Source organism: Lepidochelys kempii, chromosome 2, assembly GCF_965140265.1.
Source record: "Lepidochelys kempii isolate rLepKem1 chromosome 2, rLepKem1.hap2, whole genome shotgun sequence".
Lineage (NCBI taxonomy): Eukaryota > Metazoa > Chordata > Testudines > Cheloniidae > Lepidochelys > Lepidochelys kempii.
Window position 1 is genome coordinate 30,426,272 of NC_133257.1, and position 20,096 is coordinate 30,446,367.

Genomic DNA, 20,096 nt, shown 5'->3' on the forward strand with positions numbered 1-20,096 from the left:
CTAGGCCTACCCTCAAGTTTTTGGATATTTACAGTCCTTCACAAAGAAGTAGTTGTTCCATCCACAGCAGTCCTGCTGTTATGTTTCCTTTATGGCTTGTCACCAGGAAGCACTCTAGAAGAAAAAGGGAAAGTTACAGGAAGAGATCACCTCTGTCTCCTTTTTTGTCCACTGAACTCGTCCAAACAGCCTGGGAACACCAAGCAGTCAGTCTGACATTCTCGTAGAGGACAGCTTACCAGTTGCAGTTTTCCAGCCTCTTCTGCTCTCATTTTGTCCCAGTATGGAATATACCCTTCAATTTATGTCTACCCCCATTTTCTCCCCACTTCCAAATCCCTTTTCAGGGACCACTCTCACAAAGCCATTTGTCTAGCCATTTGTCACACTTTCCTCACCCAAATCAAAGGAAGGAGTTTACTAGTTGTTATGGACAACAGGGCAGTGATGTCCTAGGTGAACAGAAAGAGAGAGGTCAGATTGTTGCTTCTATGCCAAGAAGCAATACTCCTCTGAGAGTTCAAACTCAAACCCTCTATGTTACGGGTGTCCTGAACACTCTTGCAGACTGATTGAGCAGATCATTCACCAGTCACCACAAGTGGTCTCTCCATCAGACATATTTTCCAAGTCTGGGGTGCTACCCAGATAGACCTATTGGCAACCTAACCAAACAGGAAGTGTCATCAGTTTTGTTCACTGTCCAGTCACAGTCCAGGGTCTCTGATGGATGCTTTCCTGTTGTATTTGAACCTTCTGGTTCCACTCCTACCCAGGGTGGTGTTAAAAATTAAATATGGCCACGCTCACATAATACTCACACTGGCGTGGCTTTACCAGCATTGGTTTTCCATGCTACTGACCCTCTCTACCAGGGCTTCATTGACACTATCACCAGACCTGGATCTAATCTCTCAGAATCATCGTTACCTTGTCCATCTCTACCCAGAGATCCTTCACCTTATAGCCTGGATGCTCCGTGGTAAACACTTCAGTAGGAGATCTGTTCAAGGAATGTGCAAAATGCCCTCTTGAATAGCAAAAAACTTTTACCAGGTACACTTACCACTTGAAGTGGAAAAGTTTCTCTCTCTGATATCAACAAAAAGGTGTTTCTCCACTACAAGATCCAATACGACACATGCTATACCTGAAATTTCCATCAGCTGCACTTAGCAGCTATCTTGGCTTTCCACACTCTGACTGGTAATAGCTTCCTTTTCTCCAGTCCCATGTCACTCACTCACTTTTTTGAAGGCTCTGGACTGGTTATCTCCCCAAGTAGATGACCCCATTCTTCCTTGGTACTTAAACCTGGTGTTAGCAACACTAACGAGTCCACCCTTTGAACCACTGGCTACCGGTTTGTTACTTCATCTGTCAATGAAGTTAGCTTTTTTGGTAGAAATTACATCTGCAAAGAGAGTAGAAGAATTGAGAGATCTGGTATCTGCTCCACTGTCTTCTACATGGATAAGATATATCTCTGTCTTCATCCAAATTTCTCACCAAAGTGATTTCTCACTTCCACATCAAGCAGACAATATACTTACCAACTTTCTCCGTTAAGCCTCATGGTCATAAGGACGAGGAGAGACTCCACACATTGGATGCTAGGAGAGCATTAGCCCTTTAACTTGGATAGGACTAAACTGTTTCAGTCTCCCTCCCAACTGTAATGGTGATTGCGGACAGGATGAAGTGCCTTCCAGTCTATAGGAGTACTTGTGGCACCTTAGAGACTATCTTTAAAGTGCCTCAAGTACTCCTTTTCTTTTTGCAGATACAGACTGACACTGCTGCTACTCTGAAACCTTCCAGTCTGTGTAACTCCACCAAACAGGGTGCTAGCACGTTCAGCAAGATCACACACAGGGTCTGCAGCCTTTCTCGCTCAAGAGCCTGTTCTAAATATTTGTAGAGCTGTAACTTGGTGTTCAGGGCATACTTTTACTTTTCATTATGCTATCGCTCAACAGTCTAGTAAAAAGGAGTAGAGGGGGGTTGTGAGCAGTTCTGCCTTTTATACCATTGCACAGCAGCACTTGGCAGCGGCGGGTGAATGTGCTACCCTGGTTGGTACCACTGAGGGAAAATCTCAGATGCTAGGGCTTGCAAACAACTGAAGTGGAATGGACATGTGCAATATATTTCAAAGAACAATAGTTTCAGAACAGGTTAGTAACCATTTTTCTTCATTTCCTGTTCTAAACTCTTATTTAGTTGCTGCCTGGTATTAAGCAATTGTTGCAATTTATGCAATGGGTGGTTGCCTGTTACTGCTGTGGAAGGCAATCAATACATGTATATGGTGTTTGGGCCTTCCATAAAATCTGCAAAGGTGGAGGCTCAAACTCAGTGGGCTGTCACATAAGAATAAAGATCTGCTTCATGTATCTGCTTTCAGGATTGGGCCCAGAGTTTATAAAACATGAAGTGCTTAGTGAGCTCTCAGATGAGAAAGAACATATACATATAAGTAATTGTTGCTAATGCATTTTGTTTAATTAACTACCTGTCAAAATGTTTGTGGTTGTTTTTTCCTGATATATTTTTACTATTTCAACTAAAAAGTAACGTACAGTTTCTTTGTAGCACACAGCTGTAAACAACCAGAGGCTCCAGTTCATGCTAATGTGGCTGGAATGGATCTCCCTTCACTCGGTTATACATTGATTTATACCTGTCAGCCAGGCTTCTTCCTAGCAGGAGGGTCAGAACACAGAGTCTGTAGATCTGATGGCACGTGGACTGGAAAAGTTCCAGTTTGTGAAGGTAACCCTTTCTGCTCCTCCTCCCCTCCCTCTGCCTTTCAAATATTAAACTTTTAATTTTCCCTTACTTGCTATTTAGTAACAATATATCACATAAATATATGTCTTTAAAATCTGTATATTATGCTGTCTTTTTCTGTATTTCATATAATAGCATTATATATTTGTGGGTAAAGTATTCAAAAGCACCCACTTGACTTAGCACATAAGACTTAGGTCCCTAAGTCCTTTTTGAAAATGGGATTCAGACTCCTGAGTCACTGGGGCTGTTTTGAAAATTGTACCCTATATCCATGTACAAGACATATGCATTGTATAATACTCTTGTGTACATGTTATATGAATTAGAACTCCAGACATGCAAGCCTAGAGGATCCACTCTCATTTCAGTCTATATTACCATAAGTTTGTTCCTTGCAAAACTGCAGAACTTCACTGATATGCAGAGCTGATGTTGGGTTTTCTGGGGTTATAAAACTTACTGTACAGGATGATGTTTGGGAGCATGTGCTTTCCATATAAGAAGAAAAAGATGGCATGTTGAAAAGTAAACATGAAAATTTAGCCTGTATTTAAATTCAGAATTTAAGTAAACGGCATGAAGATGCAAACAGCAAGTTTGCAGATGACACTAAACTAGGAGGAGTGGTAGATACGTTGGAGGATAGGGATAGGATACAGAGGGACCTAGACAAATTGGAGGATTGGGCCAAAAGAAATCTGACGAGGTTCAACAAGGACAAGTGCAGAGTCCTGCACTTAGGATGGAAGAATCCAATGCACCGCTACAGACTAGAGACCAAATGGCTCGGCAGCAGTTCTGCAGAAAAGGACCTAGGGGTTACACTGGACGAGAAGCTGGATATGAGTCAACAGTGTGCCCTTGTTGCCAAGAAGGCCAATGGCATTTTGGGATGTATAAGTAGGGGCATTGGCAGCAGATCGAGGGACGTGATCGTTCCCCTCTATTCGACATTGGTGAGGCCTCATCTGGAGTACTGTGTCCAGATTTGGGCCCCACACTACAGAAAGGATGTGGAAAAATCGGAGAGAGTCAAGCAGAGGGCAACAAAAATGATTAGGGGACTGGAACACATGACTTATGAGGAGAGGCTGAGGGAACTGGGATTGTTTAGTCTACAGAAGAGAAGAATGAGGGGGGATTTGATAGCTGCTTTCAACTACCTGAAAGGTGGTTCCAAAGAGGAAGGATCTAGACTATTCTCAGTGGTAGCGGATGACAGAACAAGGAGTAATGGTCTCAAGTTGCAGTGGGGGAGATTTAGGTTGGATATTAGGAAAAGCTTTTTCACTAGGAGGGTGGTGAAACACTGGAATGTGTTACCTAGGGAGGTGGTGGAATCTCCTTCCTTAGAAGTTTTTAAGGTCAGGATTGACAAAGCCCTGGCTGGGATATTTAGTTGGGGATTGGTCCTGCTTTGAGCAGGGGGTTGTACTAGATGACCTCCTGAGGTCCCTTCCAATCCTGACATTCTATGATGCTATGATTCTAAGAACAATTGAAGCTGAAGACCTAATCCTCTAGTTTTTTTGATATTTACAAAGCATAATAAAGAAATTCTGTATGATAGTGAAATTTGCCCATACTGTCTTGCTTCATTATACCAATGGGGATTAATTTAGGAACCAGCTCCATTGGCTGGCCAGCTGCAACCAGATTGCATCCCTTTTATGGTGTTCAGATGGAGTCTTCCCTCCAGTTGAGCAGTGTAGCATATCATGAAAGTGACATGGCTATGGATGCATCATGGAAGATGTAGTCTGGTCAGGGAGCCTGACCATAGGGGAGAATGGTGGCATTAGGTACCCAAATTGCAGTTGCCACGAGACAATATGCCATCACAGGGAAATGTAGATTAATATTGAACAAACTCAGAACTAAATGTTTTGGGTCAGTATCACACATTGAAATTAAACATTTCAATTTGGGAATATTTAAATGTTTTGTTTTGATCAGAAATTCCAAAATAAAATGTTTTGCCATTTCAAAATTAAAAATGTCTGAACTTTTTGTTCCATGAACGTTTTTGATATTCCAACTTTTTGTCCTGATCTGTTGAAATATCACAGTTTCCCAAAGGATGGAAATTCCAGTTTTCACTGAGCTCTGTTGCACATCTTAATATAAATATTATCAAGGTATTCCAAATAAAATGTGTGGAGTTAAACAAACATCATCTTCGTGTGAAAGAAACCTCCTTGTAACCATGGTGTGATCTTCTTTTCCAGTGTTTCTATTGTTTTACTTCAGGGTACTGCTTGTTTGAATTGAATACCTCTGTCCATATTTGGAATGTCTTGATACTTTCCTTTGTAATTAAGGGACCCTTTAGGGTAACAGGAATTTGTTCCAAGAAATTTTCTCTGCTGCTTTCAAAATAAACAACAGTAGTTGCCTAAAGGTGATCTACTGCAATCCCATTTGACAAAACCATAGTCGAAATGCTGCATTTTCACTCTCTGCTGGGGCTGGGTTAGGGTTAGAATTAGGGTTCACCAGAGAGAGAAGCTCAATGCCATCTTTCTCTGTGGGAGTGCATGGTTGTTTCTAGTATTGGCAGGGGTATGGTCATTGGGGATACACATTCTGTGGATCCCCTGAGCCACAGCTCTGCATAAGGTGGAAAAAAGGAATACAGGTGATATTAAATGCCGTAATCTTTCTAGCAGCCATGCCCTTTCTCCAGTTTGGGGGGATAGGATTCTGTATCCTCACAGCTCTTTTCATCTACGCTTTATTCAAAATAAGGTAATGGGGGTGGAGTACCAGAACTTAAAAAATCAGAGCAGCACCCCTGTTTACACAGCAAACCAGAATCTGTGTCCCTAAGCAATAAGCCCTCCTTGTCAGTGGATGTAAGAGAGGTCTACTGACAACTTCGATATCCTTTAAAAGTCAGGAGATGAAACATTGACAGTTTATCTTCTTGCTTCTTTGCTTTCACTTGGAACATTTGATTGATCTTTTTTTTTTTCCAAATCTTGGCAATTGTAAAACAAATTAATGGCTCAAAAAGTGGTTAAAACTAAGGTTCTCACTTCTCGCTGTTCAGTATTACAGGAAGATGAGAAGAAGGAGTAATGTCTTCAAAATTATTAACTCTTATTAGAATGAAATATAGTATACCCTGAGGGACCTATTACAGAGAGAAAGATGAAAAGCCATGTTCCTCCCACAGGGGGAAGTAGTTAGGAGAAAAGCACTGTATTCTCTTGTTCCTCCTGGTGGAAATGAAAATAGTTTTTTTCAAAAATGACTGAATCATTGACTTAAAGGGAACAAATAATTGAGTCCTTTTCATCTGTATAAGGGAGACCAAAAATATAAAAGGGATCTCAGTAATAAAGATCCATGTGTCCATTGTACAGAAGGTCTGTCTCCAATATATATTTTTTTATTCAACACTTTATTCCAGAAAACCAGAAATGTTGGGTAGTGCCATCACGTAAAAGACAGTTAGCATGAATCAGGTTCAAATTGGAAGGGGATAATTCCATTTGACTAATTCAAGCAATCTGATTAGTCCCTATATGGAACTTTAAATTGTATTATGCAAATACATCCTGTTTGTCTACTAAAGTTCTCTGAACATCCTCTGATGTATATGTGTTTTTTCCTCTTTGGTGATATACATTTACATCCCATCCCCTTTAAGGTGGTACTGTGGGCTAAGGAACTAATAGTGATTAAGTGATTTAGGAGCACACGTCCCACTGAATGTCTTCAGATGGTTACTTGTTGTCCATCTTTTTGTTGTTCTTTCCAACAGCTGGATCAAAAATATTGGTGAAAGACCCTAGACCAGCTTTGGGAACACCGAGTCCTAAACTAAGTGGTGAGTACCTTGACTTTATTCCAAGGGCCCATTACTGCATTGCCTGGTACCTCATACAGTCACTTATGTCAGTGCAGTGGTTGAAAATGATACCAAATGAATAGCACTGTTTCAGACTCATTTGGTACTGGTGTAAATGATTTCACAGGAAAAGGACTGTGGCTGAATCTAACTCTTGGCAGGTAAATATTGATCCTTAAATTGATTTATGCTAAACAAAAAGTTTTTCAGAAACCATACTCCAGTCTCTCAATAGTACACAGACATCGAAGTAGTTGGTAACTGCAGTTATGAAACCAGGTGTTTTCAAAAGTCTGTGGTGATGGCTTGCTACTTAGCTTCTCTAAATATTGAATATACGTTGGTTGCTCTTAACCCCCCCCCCCCTTGTATTTTACTCATGAATTTTTAGCATGTGGGTTTAGTTCATGGACATTTGGGGTCTATTTTTATCAAAGAGAGGAAGTTCCTATCTGTTTAGCTTATCAAAAAGAAGATAGAGAGGTGACTTTATTGCAGTGTATCTGTACCTTAACAAGTTGAAAATACCAGGAACTAAAGGGCTCTTTAATGAAGCTGAGAAAGGCATAACAAGAACCAATTACTGGAAACTGAAGCCACATAAATTCAAATTAGAAGTGTCACAATTCTTTAGCAAGGAATGGTGATTTACCATTGGAACAATCTATCCCGGGGGAAGTGGTGGATTCCCCATTTTTTGATGTCTTCAAATAAAAGCTGGATGCCTTTCTGCAATATGCTTTAGCCAAATACAAATTCTGGGCTCAATGCAGGGGTAAATTGGTGATATGTAATGTCCTGGAATATACAGGAGGTGAGACTAGGTGATCTAATAGTCCATTCTGGCCTTAAATTCTATGAATCTATGAATCTTAGCCACTGATTTAGGATTAGCTAACTCCAAACTCTGTGCATTTGCGAAGTCTCACTGACTTCAGCAATCAGACTGGTTGGTGTACACTAGCTCATCCACATAATCAGTAATGTAAACGTCAAAGTATTTTTTTTCATTTGTGTCTCTGTATTTGAAATAAATCAATACAAATCTAATACAGAAATTTAAGTAGCCCGAGAACTGTTCATTGCCTACTTTTGTATTTTACCCTATTAAAATGTTTTGTTTTTTAAATTCAAAACAAACAAACAAACAAAACCTATGTACTCTTTCAGTGTAACCAGCCCCTCTGTCCTGATGTCTCACTCTGTACTGAAATACATATTTATATTCTATTTGCAGACTTTAGCAATGATAAAGGCAATTATGTTAAAATAAGAAAGTTGTTCTTCTATATCACACATATCCATATGTGCATGTCCATATTTTTTCGGTATTATGTAAGGCTGATAAGTATAGTAAAACCTAAGGACCTTTGTTAGAGATGCGTAGAGTACGTGGGGCATAAAGACATTTTAAAGCTTAACAAAGCTCTCCTTTATCTGAAGTTGCTTTTGGAAAAATGTGCTATTATGTCCTGGAAGTAGTTTACTTTGCAGGACTCTAATGAAGAGCTGAGCAATTCTTCAGGATTACCTTCACAAAGGAGTTGACAGGGGATAGGAATGAATCAATTGGTGCTGATTTGCTTTGAAGGTGGTGTTTGACAAAAATGAAAAAAAAACCTGATACCTGGTGGGAGAGCAATACAGCGGTGCACAGAGAATCCAGGAAGTTTCTGGAAAATGTAGGGGACAATTTCCTGGTGCAAGTGCTGGAGGAACCAACTAGGGGCAGAGCTCTTCTTGACCTGCTGCTCACAAACTGGGAAGAATTAGTAGGGGAAGCAAAAGTGGATGGGAACCTGGGACGCAGTGACCATGAGATGGTCGAGTTCAGGATCCTGACACAAGGAAGAAAGGAAAGCAGCAGAATACGAACCCTGGACTTCAGAAAAGCAGACTTTGACTCCCTCAGGGAACTGATGGGTAAGATCCCCTGGAAGAATAACATGAGGGGGAAAGGAGTCCAGGAGAACTGGTTGTATTTTAAAGAATCCTTACTGAGGTTACAGGGACAAACCATCCCAATGTGTAGAAAGAGTAGTAAATATGGCAGGCGACCAGCTTGGCTTAACAGTGAAATCCTTGTTGATCTTAAATACAAAAAAGAAGCTTACAAGAAGTGGAAGATTGGACAAATGACCAGGGATGAGTATAAAAATATTGCTCGGGCATGCAGGAGTGAAATCAGGAAGGCCAAAACACACCTGGAGTTGCAGCTAGCAAGAGATGTTAAGAGTAACAAGAAGGGTTTCTTCAGGTATGTTGGCAACAAGAAGAAAGCCAAGGAAAGTGTGGGCCCCTTACTGAATGAGGGAGGCAACCCAGTGACAGAGGATGTGGAGAAAGCTAATGTACTCAATGCTTTTTTTGCCTCTGTCTTCACGAACAAGGTCAGCTCCCAGACTGCTGCACTGGGCAGCACAGCATGGGGAGGAGGTGACCAGCCCTCTGTGGGGAAAGAAGTGGTTCGGGACTATTTAGAAAAGCTGGACGTGCACAAGTCCATGGGGCCGGATGCGTTGCATCCGAGAGTGCTAAAGGAGTTGGCGGATGTGATTGCAGAGCCATTGTCCATTATCTTTGAAAACTCATGGCAATCGGGGGAAGTCCCGGACGACTGGAAAAAGGCTAATGTAGTGCCCATCTTTAAAAAAGGGAAGAAGGAGGATCCTGGGAACTACAGGCCAGTCAGCTTCACCTCAGTCCCTGGAAAAAATCATGGAGCAGGTCCTCAAGGAATCAATTCTGAAGCACTTAGAGGAGAGGAAAGTGATCAGGAACAGTCAGCATGGATTCACCAAGGGCAAGTCATGCCTGACTAATCTAATTGCCTTCTATGATGAGATAACTGGCTCTGTGGATGAAGGGAAAGCAGTGGACCTGTTATTTCTTGACTTTAGCAAAGCTTTTGACACTGTCTCCCACAGTATTCTTGCCAGCAAGTTAAAGAAGTATGGGCTCGATGAATGGACTGTACGGTGGATAGAAAACTGGCTAGATTGTCGGGCTCAACGCGTAGTGATCAATGGCTCCATGTCTAGTTGGCAGCCGGTATCAAGTGGAGTGCCCCAAGGGTCGGTCCTGGGGCTGGTTTTGTTCAATATCTTCATTAATGATCTGGAGGATGGTGTGGATTGCACCCTCAGCAAGTTTGCAGATGACACTAAACTGGGAGGAGAGGTAGATACGCTGGAGGGTAGGGATAGGTTACAGAGGGACCTAGACAAATTGGAGGATTGGGCCAAAAGAAATCTGATGAGGTTCAACAAGGACAAGTGCAGAGTCCTGCACTTAGGAAGGAAGAATCCAATGTGCCACTACAGACTATGGACCGAATGGCTTGGCAGCAGTTCTGCAGAAAAGGACCTTGGGGTTACAGTGGACGAGAAGCTGGATATGAGTCAGCAGTGTGCCCTTGTTGCCAAGAAGGCCAATGGCATTTTGGGATGTATAAGTAGGGGCATTGGCAGCAGATCGAGGTTCGTGATCGTTCCCCTCTATTCGACATTGGTGAGGCCTCATCTGGAGTACTGTGTCCAGTTTTGGGCTCCACACTACAAGAATGATGTGGAAAAATTGGAAAGAGTCCAGCGGAGGGCAACAAAAATGATTAGGGGACTGGAACACATGACTTATGAGGAGAGGCTGAGGGAACTGGGGATGTTTAGTCTGTGGAAGAGAAGAATGAGAGGGCATTTGATAGCTGCTTTCAACTACCTGAAAGGGGGTTCTAAAGAGGATGGATCTAGACTGTTCTCAGTGGTAGCAGATGACAGAACAAGGAGTAATGGTCTCAAGTTGCAGTGGGGGAGATTTAGGTTGGATATTAGGAAAAACTTTTTCATTGGGAGGGTGGTGAAGCACTGGAATGCGTTACCTAGGGAGGTGGTGGAATCTCTTTCCTTAGAAGTTTTTAAGGTCAGGCTTGACAAAGCCCTGACTGGGATATTTAGTTGGGGATTGGTCCTGCTTTGAGCAGGGGGTTGTACTAGAGGACCTCCTGAGGTCCCTTCCAACTCTGATATTCTATGTTTCTAAAGCTCCTAGTCCCTGCTTACTAAAGATGTCCTGGGGCTGGCTTGGCAGGAATATGTGTGCTAGTGTACCTGGCGTGCAAACAACCTTTACCAGTACTGGCCCAAATTTAACTAACATGGCCTGGGATTGATAATGTAGATACAATCAAACTGTGGTTGATCTGCAATACTTGGGTGGTTGGAGTCAAACATTCCTCACATATTTCCCTTTACTGTAAAATATATAAAATATACTGCAATGTGGACTTTAAACATACCCACATTCATGATTATAATACCTGAAGTTCTCCAAATTATAGTAGTTTGCTCTGTAGGCTCCATCCTACAAACAAGTTGTTATGTGAAAATACTCGTTACTAATATTGGGCCCACTTTGCAAATTAAACCTTGGTGTTTTAATTTTAGAATCCCTGATCCTGGAAACATTTATTCACTCCAGTGTAACTAGTGTTCTAAGTAAAGGATTTAAGTCTAAATCTGTGTACATGCATAAAGGTCCAATCCAGGAAATCACTCAATTCAAACACCTAAAAAGCACGTATTTGAACACCTGAATCAGTACTCTTAGATGAGGATTTCCCTCTCTCTCTTTAGGAACCAAAATGTAAATGTTAGCTCCATTATTAGAACCTTAACTTTTGTATTTCTTTATTTTTGATTATTTTAGAACCAGATCTTGACTCAGCATCTGCTAGCATGGACCCCTGAGCACATTTAGAGTTGCACGGCTTGCTCACTGGCATAGGAGTCCATACTAGCACATCTCACTGCAGGGTTGGAGCCTTAATTTTTATCTTGATGTTAATGTAAGATTTAGTATTTAAATATACAGTTTCAAGTCCAACAGCATTATCAGTACTCTTCAGTTTCACATATTTATATACGTTTGTCATTTATCTGAAGCTCTGGTCTAAGCTTTGACATATCTGAGCATTCCTACAAGGGATGTCAGCCACATGGCAGAAGTCTTGCCATATCTCTCAGGGTCTTTTCATATATTAAAACAAACATTATTTACAGTTTATAATATCTACTTATAGTATTTTGTTTGCATACATAAGTCATTTGGGAAAAAAATCCACCACCATGAATGGATACTTTTAGGAAGAAGGTTGGCAGGAACAGCTGCAATATTGTGTATCACATTCTGCTTCTCCTGATGCTCACAAATTAACCAATAGTTAGGTGACAATTTGTTATGGGGGAAAAGCCCTACTAGAATTTCACTTGTGAAAAATGCAATTACTACTTGTACAGGGGCAAAGAAGGGTGACAAAATTCATACACTGCAATGAATCCATTGCGATCTGACTAGATTTGCTGAGTGTTAATGTCCTTATTAAAAATCTCAGGTTATATGGTAGGCAAATGCTTAAGCAATCTTTAAGGCAATGGAATAAGAATTAAATAAGTGTGTTTAATTGTATCTGAATGGTTGGGGGGTTATATTTAAATTATACAGCTGTATATATTTGATTGGATGATCAAATATGTTCAACTTGTCTTTAATTTTATTTGATTGTTTTGTTTCCAAGGAAAATACAAAGATAAATGAGAATTATAATGCAATGAACGAGCTTCTTAACGTCTAGAGGATTACAATTTTAAGCATCGCCCTGAGCAATGGGTGGCACATAAATTTCACCATCCTAAGAGTAACCACAGGAGCCTCTGTAATTCAGAGGGGTACCTCTGAAACATAGCACCTTCTCTGCTTCCTCCTTGTTTCTGAGGGCGTGGGGAGAATACTTTGCAGCTGGGCTATGTCAGCTTTAAATGTACTGTCTCTTCTTTCCCGACTCCTCTCATCCCCGGCTCAGCTATATGGGTCAGTAAATTATGGAGTGGAGCCATGCTCTGCCCATTGTTTGCCCCTCTCTGTCCACCTGCTCTAGGGAGGGAGTAAGTGGGCATGAGTTGGCCCACTTATTCTCTATAGCCAGATCCAACATCCAGGTAACTCATCTAGGAGGAAAGAGGTTTTTTTATTCCCTTCTGTGGGCACATAGCTCTGAATTAATACCTCGGTTGTTATCCCAACATCAGGAGAAAGGAATATAATCACGTATGTATCTATTCTGCTTTTTGCTTTTATCTTTTATTTTCTTTTACATTCCCACTCCCCTGTTTTTTCCTTTGCCCCCCACTCCCATCCCAGGAAATGTCCAACTCAGGATCACAAGATCAGTATACATATTATTTACAACTGCATATAATACTGCTTTTTGTAGTAAGATATATATATATAAAGCATTCTCTTTCACAACCCTATACAGTGTTATCACAGTTGCAAACGGTGAATCCACAAGACTTCAGTTGTTCAGCCCTTACACCTTACTGATTTAAGTAGGACTACTTGCATGACCAAGTGCATATCAATGTGATTAAGAGATGCACAATTAATTCCTTGATGTATTTTTCCCTTTTTATTATGTATGTATATTTATTTTCTGTATTCAAGGTACACTTAACAATTTTTAAAGCATTGTGAATACAATAGAGATGTTACCCCTTTCTCCAAAGTTTCCAGATTGTTTCCAGTAGAAGTTGTGTGAATCTATTATTTCTTTGGTGCAGTCCTGTTTTTATTTTACAAAGCATGTACACAAAGTCTGGTTTCCCTAAACACAGTAAGACCAAGTACCAATGGGCAGTTTCCTTGCTCACAATTCAAATCTTGCCTTTCCAGTCAGTCCTGTGCTCCAAGGATCTCTGTCTCTGTTCCAACAAACAACTGATTTTCTGGCTTTCTCATTTCTTTCTGTCTTTGACATCTACACAGACAAACACAGCTGCAATCAGTCAGTTCCTAAGTCCCAGCATTCACAGTCAGCATCCAGAGAAACCCCTCTTATTCTCTCTGAGTTAGTTATTGCTCAGACTTTCCCATGAGGCCCAGTGCCTTGGCCAGTGTCTTCACTTGTTTCTCCTATCTTACTCCATAAAGGATCTTAATTGCTTTTTCCATTTTGCATGCCTACCAGCTTTCAAAGTGTCTGCGACAGCCTGTATATCAAAAGCATGCTTGCTGGTAGCCATTAACAGCTTTTGGCATAAAAAAAAGAATTAGGTTTCCATTTGATAAATAAGGAAATTACATGTTTGGCTACTGTTAGAGACATCAACATCCATTCTTTGATATTTCTAGGGGATTTAATTCATCTACTAATTCCAGCATATATATGTGGGTGTGTATTCGCAGAGGGCAGATCTTTGTAGTCAGTACTGTGAAAAGACCTTTGCATGCAATTCCAATATTTTTGTATTATGTGGCAAGAAAAACTACATGGGGCATATGTGCTGCTGGTTAGTGGTGACTCCAGTATTCAGAATGTTAGCTACAGATTTATGTAGAGTCTTTGGTTTCCCGTAAAATCTATTTATGTTGAATGGCTCTCTGATATTCTGCCAAATGTTTTCCCTACCTTCTGACCATGAGATATGTAATTCAGCTTCCCATTTGTCTTCTGTCTCCAGTATCAGTGGTACTGTACTCAAATGGAACTTTGCTTATTTTTCCTTGTATAGCTTCATATGTGTATTAAATATCCTGAAGTGTAAGACAGTGTTTTCTGCTGGATAGAGCGCTGCACTGGGAATAAAGAGACCCAGGTGCTCTTCCCAGCTCTGCCACTGGCCTTCTTGGTGACCTTGGCAAGTCATTATACCTGTCTGTGCCTCCCTTTTCCCATCTGTAAAGTGTAGATAATGACACTGACCTCCTTTGTAAGCACTTGGAGATCTACTGATGAAAGGAAGCATTGTATAAGAGTCGGGTATTATTACTTTATCTACATGTTTTTAATATTAGCCTGCATAGTGATCTTAAATTTTGTTTGACCAATCTGGGGCAGAATATTGAATCTGATAAATCTGAGTTGGTGAGTGTCTTAAGCCATCATAAAGTACCCCAGGTTATAATGAATAAAGGATATCTTTACCCTGGTAAGCTTTATGGGAATGTCTGCAGAGCATCAAATGAAGCTGCTAAATCATTTTCTGTTTTTGAGTGTTATGTTGGTATGTAAATATCTTTACTGAAAGTGAGCCATTTTACAGTTGTGTGCCTATGAAAGGCTCATTAGTATTGATATAAATCAGAGAGATCCATTCCCTCTTTCCTCCATGATCTGTTCAGTGGTTTGTGCATAGGGTGTGACTTCTTTTTTGATCTTGATAATCTTACATTGGTTTTCTTTAAGCATTTAGTGATAAGACAAATCTTCTTAAGTAAATTTCCAATTAAGAGTAAGAATTTGGCTCCTATATCCATCTTTGTAATTTCAGTGTGACCTGATAAAAAGAGACATTTTTCCCAGGGTAGAGTATCATTTGAATATGTGTCAAATGATTTTTAATATTTAAAGAATGAGATTTGTGGACGCACATTTAATGCTAGCTATATGATCTCTATGTATGCTGGAATGGAAAATTTTGGTACTGAGGGGAATCTGGTCTTTTAGATACAGCCATTAAATTTATACTTTGTGCAGTTAATTTTGTATTACAACATGTGTCCATTATTCAATCAAGTGGAGGTTTACATGTGGATGGGTTCTTATGTATCATCATTACTGTATATCACCCACATGCATGTTTATTTTATGGGTGATTATGCCAGTTTTAGTGCCTACTGTGTGAGGATTTTGACTAACTATCATAGCCAATTGCTCAAGTGATATATAAGATCAGAAGAAAGAGAGACGAAAATGTTCATATTTTGTCAAGCATTTGGTTGGAGATCTGTGACTTTGTATACTCTAAATATTGCAATCCATACTAATATATATTTCATATCTCTACAGTTCCTGATGATGTATTTGCCCAAAATTATATATGGAAAGGATCTTACAATTATAAAGGCAAGAAACAGCCCATGACTTTAACAGTGACCAGTTTCAATGCATCGTCGGGGAGAGTAAATGCTACACTTACTAATAGCAATATGGAACTGCTGCTTTCAGGTACTGCATCAGAAAAGCTCATTTAAATTTATTATTTTCACTTCTGATCGTCATAAATTTTGCAAATTTTTTGCAAATTTGCACACTTTTTACAATAAAATGCTACCACAAATACCCTAGCAGTCTATGTTATAACAGAATATTGACTTATATTACAATTCTTCTTGAGTGATATCCATTTGACTTTGGGAGTGTGCTTGCCAGTGCCCCAAGGTCAGAGGTTTTTCCCTTCATGGTAGCCTTCAGAGTGACATATGTGCTCTGTGATCCCTCATGCTGCTGTGTGATGATATAAAGGACAGAGCTGACACCGACCCTACTCCATTCCTTCTTACCACCCATGATCAGTTGTCACAGTGTGTTGGCTTGCTTTGCAAGTTCTCCCTTTCAGGGTATTCTCATCAATGGTTAGTTAGACCTGTAGAGTAAGTTTTATTTATTTTACTTAGTGTGCTTAGATTGTCAGTTCCCACTTTTTCTGGGTGCCAACTCCCAGTACTGGGACACACCTTGGTCTCCAAAGTCTAAGCCTTGCACCAGCTGCAAGAAGTCTGTGCTGATAAGTGACCCCCATTCCAGGTGCCTTTGTGAGTGTTACATCGGGGACTGTTGTCAAATCTACTAAGATTTCAAGCCCTGGACTAAGGATAGGGAGATGAGACTCCAACACCTGCTAATGGAGGCTGCCTTGTGTCCACCATCTGACCTTTCCTCTGAGTCCTTCCCACTGAGTACTTCTACCTCCATTAGAAATGCACCTCAAAACATTGTGGAGGCTCAGCGCTATTTCTCTTCCCCAGTACCAAGGAAGAAGCACAGACAGCATATGTCGAAGGGGATTAATTTCAAGTGGTTTATTTTTTATTTAAAAATTAATAGCAAAACTGGCCTGGCCCAATATGAAAAGGCCTGATTTAAAAAACAAAAACAGTTGCATGTGCAGAAATGGGCACACAATTGCATGCCTAGTTCGTAATTACAGAGACACCTTCTCTCCAGGCATTGTCACAAGAAGCTTGAAAAATTCAGCCTCCTCCAGGCCTCAGTTGACCTGCCCTTCCCTCATTTATATATAAACAAGATTTTGCAAGTCCCCCGTTTCTTTTTTTTTTAATTCATTTTTATCTATCTGGATACCGATATGGCCCCCATCACTATACTATCTGAGCACCTCACATTATTAATGGATCATACAGAACCTCTTGTGAGGTAAAGTATTATCCCCATTCTACAGATGGGGAACTGAGACACTGAGGATGTTAAATGACTTTCTCAATGTCAGACATGAAGTGTGTGGCTGGACTGGTTTTGAATCTCAGTCTCTTGAGGCCAAGTCTAGCACTCTAGCCTCTAGGCCTTCCTTTTTTCAAGACCCCAACATTCTAGTTTATCCGATATCCAGTTCCCCACACATTGCTTTGTTCTACCCATGTTTCTGGTTATCCCCAGCTCCTTCACTTTCTTTTGGTACTATCTTTTTCCCTGATGCCCCAGCTTTTTGTTCTTCCCACAATGTTTCATCTTCCTTCCCTCTTCTCCTGCACGACATGCTCTCATTCCATCTCATGAAGATTTTCCCCTCATCCGCTCCTGTAACTTTCTTTACTTCCCCAGATCTCCATTTCTCTCTCTCCATTGCCCCTCCATACCACCTGATTTTAGTACACGTCTTCCCCTCACAGACAGAGCTGAAGCATCTTACTAGTTCTCTGCTGGGGCTACCCTAGACACTACCTAAGGAGTTAGAGAAGAACTTAAGGGGCAGGTTTAGCTGGGCAAAAGTACCACAATTGAATGACTTATTATAGTGGTCCAGTTCAAGCACTGTCTTGTCCCTCAGGGAATCAGTTGCCAGCGGAACTCATCAGCCTTTGAGCACGGAGTGCTTGCCAATCCACCAGCGTAAATTAGCAGAGAACAGCAGTGGTTGTCTCTCAGGAGCATTTCCCACCCTCTCCGCCTACACTTTCCCATTCCTTGGTAGAGCCTGCGTGTGCTCCATGTACCTCATTAGAGTTTTCCAGAAGAATAGTCCAAGGAATTTATTAAGGAAGATAATTTATTCATACTGTTCAAATCTGTCAGTTTAATTTCAGCTTTTAATATATTCCTGATTGCAGTCATTATTTGGCAATGAGAGGAGAGATCTGGCAACATTTGAGCTTGTGCTACCTTCATATTAATTATAATTCTATGTTGATAATATTTTGTGTTAATTATCAAAGTGAAATGCTGACCCAGTGAAAATTAATTAGCAGTAACCCTCTGAATGTGATCTGAAACTCTCTATCAACTTCCAGTAAACTTTATTTAATACTTTGCCAGTTTGCACATATGTGTGCATATGTTACATGCATAATGCACCCTAAACCTCTCTCTGCTTCTCCTAGCGGGTTTGGGACTGCCAGGCACATCTGGGTTGTCCTTAGGGCCTTTGTGGTCTGTCTCTGTTAAAGGGTGCCAATCAGACAGGCCTGTCATCTCTGCACCTCTCACCTTCCTCCTCCAGGCAGATGTTTTCTCTCCTGCATTCCCTCACACATATAGTGGCAGCTGGCTGCTTTTGGGAATGTCATTGCAGAGTTAAAAGTCCCACCAGGCACATTGCTAACAACTGAAAGCCTTCTTCTCACACCACACAGCACCAGTAGCCGTGGCCCATCACCATTCCAACACATTCCAGTGGAGCATCAGGTGCCCTTCTCAGAAAATACAGCAGACACCTTCCTACTCAGTTTAATCAGCTGAAAATCCAGTAGCTCTCCTCCCTAGAGAGCCAGCCCCTTCCCCACTAGCCCAGTGCTTTCACACAAACACACACACACACACACATTCTACCCACTTGAGCAGCAAAAGGAATGTAGTAACTTCACAGAGGTTGCTCTCCTTCCCATGCTCCTGCCTGCAGTCTGGTTACCCAGCACAAGGGAATAAAGCCACACAATTGCACATGCCAAGCCACAATGTGGTCCACAACTAAGAATTTCAAGAAGGAAATTAAGAGTTCCAATACCGAAAAAGACGGGGAGATTAGTATCAACAGGGGGTGTGGCCTGCTAAGCACACAAGTACCAAAGTCCACAGGAAATCTTATTGCCAACCCTGTATATCTTGAGTCATCCAAATGGAGCTTACGTCACTCTACAAGACTTCCAGCTGGACACACACATCTGATACTGGCAACACGGCTGGCTCAAGAGAGGGGTGATACATAGAAGCCATGGAGCAGAAGTAAACTTTACTTTGAGCAGTATGATTTTAGTTTGTGTTTTCATTTTTAAAATGCTCAAGCTTTCTCAGGAACGTGCTGCCTAGAGTGGCTGCTCCTTTGCGGTGCTTCCCAAACTCCAGGAGAGGTCCAAATATACACTGTTAATTCAGAGGGGCTTGCATTGGAGAGAAAATCCAGTAGGCATCCCTTCTTTCCATACATACTACTTAGTGCATTTGTGCATTTTTGATGCACCTTTGCACTACAGCTCAGGGGAGAGAAGAGCATGAGTCCTATAGTTATCAGGTTACTTAGACTTAAACTTCTGAACAATAATTTAAATATGGCTTCAGTTCACTGACTACCTTGTCAATATTTTGCTTTGTTTTCCATACCTAACACTTATTTCCTCCTTTTTAGAACATTTAAAATAGATTTTTAATAATCAGTATCTGAAAGTCATTAATATAGGTGGTTTGAGTGCATATTATATATAACCTGATATAAGATGTATACTCCTATTGTGTCCTCACTATTTTGAATATCTTGGGAACATTTCTCCTTTGGATCACTTTCTGTTTTCTAAAGAAAGCTGAAGAATTCAAAGCAAGAGCCATACATGGCTCTAATTTTCAGAGGTGCTGAGCACCAACATCTCCCATTGGCTTTAGCTGTAGTTGTGGATGCTCAGCACCTCTGAAAATCGGGCTGTATTAATGTATAAGTTAGAGTCGTTTTAATATTGCTGGTATTTTTCAAACATCCTTGAGTAGCTATTTATTTAACATAGGTTATGAAGAATAACGAAAAAGTCACATGCAGAATGACAAACGGGAACATTATTAGCCAAATATTTAGTTTGACACCAGTATTCAATGTACATAATCATGTTTTGCACTCTATTTCTGTGGTGTCTGTGTTTCATCGTCAGCTTTGTAAAGGTAGATTGGACCAGTGAGTATATTGTTAGATTTTATTTTCATCCAAGCTTTTTACTATGCATAAAATATAATCAGGGTTCTGAACATTTCTTCTACAGCTATGAAAATGATCAATTCTGCCTCCAATGTAAAACAGATCATACCCAAGTCCTTCTATTAGATGAAGTTGCTGTTATGTAGAGCTGACCAAGGAACAACAATTCCATTTCAAAGCAACTGTCAAGGTTTCCGAATTAGTTTTTGTTTAATTTTGGAACAAAAACAAAACCTTTAACATGAATTTGCGGAAAC

The 20,096-nt window shown here is 40.6% G+C and overlaps 1 protein-coding gene and 1 long non-coding RNA gene across 6 annotated transcripts in view; one reads left to right on the forward strand and one right to left on the reverse strand.

The window, feature by feature from the left end:
- The window catches only part of CSMD3 (CUB and Sushi multiple domains 3), a 1,204,651-nt gene that overhangs the window by 1,175,912 nt on the left and 8,643 nt on the right, over positions 1–20,096 (forward strand). For all 5 annotated transcript variants that reach the window (XM_073330296.1, XM_073330291.1, XM_073330295.1 and 2 more), the window contains 3 exons: positions 2,596–2,775; positions 6,566–6,631; positions 15,495–15,653. In XM_073330296.1, coding sequence (XP_073186397.1) covers positions 2,596–2,775; positions 6,566–6,631; positions 15,495–15,653 — 405 coding nt within the window. The remainder of the gene's footprint in view (positions 1–2,595; positions 2,776–6,565; positions 6,632–15,494; positions 15,654–20,096) is intronic.
- Positions 1–20,096, reverse strand: part of LOC140906419 (uncharacterized) — a 44,589-nt gene that overhangs the window by 11,180 nt on the left and 13,313 nt on the right. The window contains exon 2 of the long non-coding RNA XR_012157108.1: positions 11–114. This is a non-coding gene — a long non-coding RNA (uncharacterized lncRNA). The remainder of the gene's footprint in view (positions 1–10; positions 115–20,096) is intronic.